The sequence below is a fragment of the Triticum aestivum genome, unplaced genomic scaffold (genome assembly GCF_018294505.1).
Source record: "Triticum aestivum cultivar Chinese Spring unplaced genomic scaffold, IWGSC CS RefSeq v2.1 scaffold3A_scf_1089, whole genome shotgun sequence".
NCBI lineage: Eukaryota > Viridiplantae > Streptophyta > Magnoliopsida > Poales > Poaceae > Triticum > Triticum aestivum.
The window spans coordinates 237,012-242,456 of NW_025225086.1; the positions used below are offsets into that span (position 1 = coordinate 237,012).

The 5,445-nt window shown below is 42.7% G+C and overlaps 1 protein-coding gene across 1 annotated transcript; it reads right to left on the reverse strand.

The window, feature by feature from the left end:
* Window positions 1-2,791: 2,791 nt before the first annotated feature.
* LOC123172047 (DEAD-box ATP-dependent RNA helicase 27) lies at window positions 2,792-3,842 on the reverse strand. The gene has a single exon (XM_044589091.1). It carries the CDS (start codon window positions 3,746-3,748, stop codon window positions 3,077-3,079), a length of 672 nt encoding a protein of 223 aa, XP_044445026.1. The 5' UTR covers window positions 3,749-3,842; the 3' UTR covers window positions 2,792-3,076.
* Window positions 3,843-5,445: the final 1,603 nt, after the last annotated feature.

The following is a 5,445-nucleotide window of genomic DNA, read 5'->3' on the forward strand; positions in this document are numbered from 1 at the left end:
ACAGCAGCCACAATAAATAAAGCCTCCTAAAATATGACAGATAGCTACATCAACCTCACTTTACCAATCTTCAAAAAAATTCCTCCGGATCACTACTTGCACTGCTTCTTCTTGGTATGCTCAACCACCAGCTCCCCAAATCAGTGTCGACGAAATCAGCTTGATGAATCTTATACCTTGATGAGAGCAACACCGGAGTCGATGAAGCTTTTGAGGAGCTGCGCCTTGGCTGGATCAAAAGGCGCAGCATCCCTGGCTCATGAGGACAGAGGTACAACAATATGCTTGCCTATCCGATGTGACCTGTGCCACCAATTACCAGGACCCTGCTCCTGTCCTCCCCATTGTCCAGTGTCATAGTTCCTGATTCAAATACCAAAAAATGCTCTGCTGGCTTGGGTGCGCTGCAAGGTCTTGGCTGCAATTTCAAGTGGTCAAAGGAATTATAAACCTGGTTGACTGACAATTTCCACCTACAAAACAATCAATTGCTAAGTTTCAACAACCCTCACCTTCCCTTTAATTTTTTCCACCTTCCATTAAGTGCACTTTAGTATCTGCTCTGCTCTGCACACATGGCCGACTGTAATTATAAATCATCTGAAAAAATAATTTTGGGTCTTATTCAACCTCGGTAACTATGGAACCTCTCTTTTCAATAAGCATTCTACCACTAACTTTGCGCCTGACCATGGTTTATCAACTCTTGACATCTTAAAAGAAATAGTGATGATTACACCTTACTATTCAAAAGACCGAGCTGACAGAAAAGATATGCAACAAGTCTCTTGAGCAAATTAAATTATGTCCTAAAATAGAGAAGGTGATATTTATGTAAAGTTTTCGATATCGAACATGAGAGTACCATAATTGGGCCTAAAATGCGAAGTTTGACTAACTCAGACAGGTGTGTGTGCAAGAGCTGTCAGCTGCAAGACAGGCGCTGAATCAGAGATTACTTGTCTTTGCTTTTTCAGGCTCAGAGCTGCCTCATGGTTCAGACTGTAACTTATTTGTGCTACATTATTTTATTTTCTCATACAATGACACACTTGACCGGAGGGCAGGTGTACAGACAAGTTGCAGGACAGGACAATAATGCTGCAATAAACAGTTAGCTAAATGTTTCTGTATAACTCTTTTTTGCATCACCACTTGTATCAGTATACAGCAAATAGTATAATTCCAAATGCTACTTTCAAGGTAAGAAGTCTCATATATAGCGAAAGTGCTATTGTGAGCTCGAGCTCACAGGCACCCTTTGCTACAGTACAAACAAAAAAAATATTTAAAAAGTTCAAAAAATTCTGAATTTTTTTGGCAACAAACATTGACATATTTTTCACATGCGTACAAATTTTCATGACAAAATGACATTCATGCAGGTCTCAGCAAAAAAAACAAAATCGATGCTCCAAAATGCTTCCAAAAACAGTTTTTTTGGAGCATGATTTTGTTTTTTTTGCTGACACCTCCACAAATGTCATTTCATCACGAAAATTGGCACGCATGTAGAAAAAACATCAAAGTTTCTTGACAAAAAAATTCAGATTTTTTTGAATTTTTTTACTATTTTTTCGGATTTTACTGTTCATCCGGGATCACTGGTGCCCGGGATCAATTCCTCCGCGTCACCAACAGGCTTCAGTAGATTAGATAAACTTCACTACAGAGAGTGGGTGTAACAGTAGAGTGGGCGTAATATGCATTTAGCACAAAACAGAGCTGTTGAGCCTACCAGAACCAGAGTGAGCATAATATGGCATAATGATCAGGTGCCACAACAGACAAAATTGAGCCTCGATTTTTGTAAAATAAAGCCTAGAAAAGAAGAGACAGATAGATCAACCTCACTGTACCAATCTTCAAAAAAATTCCTCATGACACATCTCCAAGCAGTATCAGATGTCACAGAAGAGAGCTGTTGAGTGTACCTGGATCCGACTCTGCTGCTGGTCCATGGTTGTTCTGCCTTGTACTGCTGTCCAACAGGGTAAGTATCTGAGACTGGACACGGTGACCATGGCTGACAGAAAATGCTTGCAACAATAGTCTCTAAAGCAAATTAAATTCTGCCGATATAATTTCCTCTTAAAACAGCAAAGTTGATATTTATGCAACATAATAGGACACAAGATGTGAAGGTTGACTACTCAGACAGGTGTGTCAGCTGTCAGCAAGGAAAATCATCTCATGCACAACAGTTATCAGTGTATGACTATTGAGGCAAAGCACAGAATGAATCAGCTGCAAGACAGCACTGAATCAGCGAAGCGATTGCTCGTGTTGGTTTTTCAGGCTCATGGTCCAAACTGTAAGTTACTGAAGTTTATAACAGTCATGGTACATTATTTTTCATACAATGACACACTTGATCTGTGGATAGATGTGAAGACAAGTAGCGAGTTAATAATGCTGACTCAGTTAAATGTTTCTGTATAACTTAACTTGTAACAATATATATATATCAATCTAATTTGAAGGAACCTATGAATTTATTATCATTCGTGACAGATTATTTTGCACACAGCTGGTTTGCAAGATGACATGCTTGATTAGAGGGCAGGTGAAGAGATAAGTAGCAGGACAATAATGCTGCACTAAGAAGAAGTTGAGTTAAACCAAATAGATACTAGTATAATTCCAAATGCTAAATCTGAAGGTCGGAAATCTCATATATGGCACCTGTTATTTAACAGGCTCCAATAAGTGGATTTCACTACAAAGGGGTCATACACATCCTCATAAGCCACAAACAGTAGAGTGAGCATAATATGAAACTAGTGAATCATTTCAGGGGACAGCAAAAGTGTAAATTTCATTGCAACAAGACAATGGCATTGCATAATGATGAGGTGCCACAAGACAAAACAGAGTCCACCAGAGTGGCCTGTCTTTAACAGCCTCCAATTGTACTAGAATAATAAAGCCTAAAATGCGACAGACAGCTAAATCAACCTCACCGATTCTTCTAAATCATTGAAAATATCTTCCTCCTCATGACACATTTGCAAGTAGGCAGTATGGGTTCTTGTTCCAAGGCCTAAACTAACCTCCCTCCCAGAGAGTATTATTACTACTTGCGCTGCTTTTTCTTGGTATGCTCTGCTTCTTCTTGGACGTCGTCGCCATCTCTGCTCCTCTTGTTTTTCTTCTTCTTCTTCTTCTTCTTGTCGCTCCCCAAATCGGCATCGATGAAATCAGCTTCTTCTTTCTTCACCTCGACCAACTCTTGTGCGGCATGCTTCCGCTTCTTATTGTGCTGCTCCGGCTCCTCCTCCTCCTCCTCTGCCTCCTGCTTGATGATGGTGATGTCTTTCTCCTCCTCCTTCTTCTTCTTATTCTTCCTGGGAACCAAACTGATCCCTACTTTGGACACCACCGCCGCCGCCTCCTCCTGTTGGAGTTGGATCAAAGGGACATCTTGCTCCTGCTTGACGACACGCCTCTCTTCCTTGCTCCTCCGCTTCCTCTCACTGGCGGCAGCGGCACAAGGGCTGTGAACAAGATCCTCCTCCACATCCACCTTCACCTTGACCTCGTGCTGGTGGTGGTGCTGGGCCCTGAGTAGGTCGCGGCGGAACTCGCGGAGCTCGTCGACGGCGTCGGCGGCGGTGCGGAGGTATGTGCCTGCGTCGGAGGAGGGGAGGTTGGAGGCGGAGCTCTTGTGGAATCCGTCGAGGATGACCTTGGCCTTGAGGAGCGAGCACGGCTTGGAGGAGACGATGGCGCCGGTGACCGCCCTCATCGCCTCGCCGCCGGCCGCCGCCGCCACAGAGAGAGACAAAGGAGGCTGCTTGGTTGGTTGGTTGGTTCAGTCTTGAGTGGAGACAAAGGGGGCTAGGGTTGGGTTGGTTGGTTTTAGGATGGGGATGGCATTTTGGGCCGCAGCCCACAAAATACTTACTACGGTCCAACTAAACACCCCTGTGATTCCTACAAAAAAAACTAAAACACCCCTTGTTTCTCAAAAAAAAAAACCTTTATGCCACCGATGATTTTTTTTTTTGACAAACTTCTCCTCCTTTATTCCTCTAGCAAAACCGCAGCATGGTTTACAAGTAATTGAAGCACCTTCGCAGCTCTCGAATCCATCCATACAAAAGGAGGACAAAATTTAACTAGCCTAACAAGTTCATGTGCTACTTTATTACACTCTCTATTACAATGATCATAAGATAAATGATTAAAATCCGAGGGCATCAAATAGCAATCATCAATAATTGTGCTTGCTTGCCACCGAAGAAGAATTGCCATGTCTCATAGCTTGTACTGCCTCCAGACTGTCCGGTCGAGTTGATCACGACACGGCCTTGCTACAGCCCACAGTTCTGCCAAGGTTTAGCCCAAACCTAACTGCCAAAGCTTCCGCTGTGAAAGAATCATATAATGTGTCGCACACTTCTTTCATTAGCTGCCGCTATAAATTTCATAGTATATGATGATTTTTATTCCAAAGTAGCACTCAAGAGAACTACCTGGCTTTTAGGATAGTTGCACATAATGAAGCTGGATTATCAATAAGATGCCAGGCTTTTTTCGCTATGCAAGATTGAAACAATGAATATCCCTGAAGCCCATACCTCCTTTCTCCTTTTGGTATACACATCTTTCACCATGAGAACAAATGCATCTTTCTATTAGTTGCATCATCACCCCACCAAAAACGAGACATCCTCGCATCTATGATTCCTTTGCATTTTGAAGACGGACATCACATAAGTTGGTGTTGTTTGCGCTACTGATTTTAAGAGCACTTATTTACCTCCAGAAGAAGATAAGCATCTCTCCTTCCATCCCATTAATCTCTAAACTAGGCGATCAACCAAATATTGGACACGGCACTTTTATCAATACCCAAAGTCAGATGGAAGACCCAGGTACCTGTCATTCAAAGCCTCTGTCATGATATCTAGGGTTGAGCATACCTCGGCCTTCACATGAAGGCCCGTACTTGGGCTGGAAAAAACACTAGATTTCTCCACACTAACAAGTTGGCCGGATGCTGAATACATATCCAAAATGGATTTTAAGCAAGCAGCACTGGCCTTCGGCAAAACAAGCGACTCATTTGCAAACAAAAGGTTTGTTACTGTCGGTGCATCACGACAAACTTTGACTTCCACGTGGTCGCCTTCTTGTTCGGCCCTGGATAATAAGGCAGTGAGGCCTTCCGTAGAAAGAAGAAATAGATACGGCGAGAGAGGATCCCCCTAATGGAGACCTCTAGTTGGTTTAAATGCTTCTGTGTCCGTTGAGTTGTACCTGACTTTGTATTCAACTGAAGAAACAAACAACGTGATCATCTTTACCCAGTTAGCATTAAAACCGAGCTTCAAAAGAATAGCTTCCAGGAAGACCCACTCTACTCGATCATATGCTTTGTGCATGTCAAGCTTGACCGCACACCACCCATCCTTGCATGTTTTTTTTTTTTGCTTAATT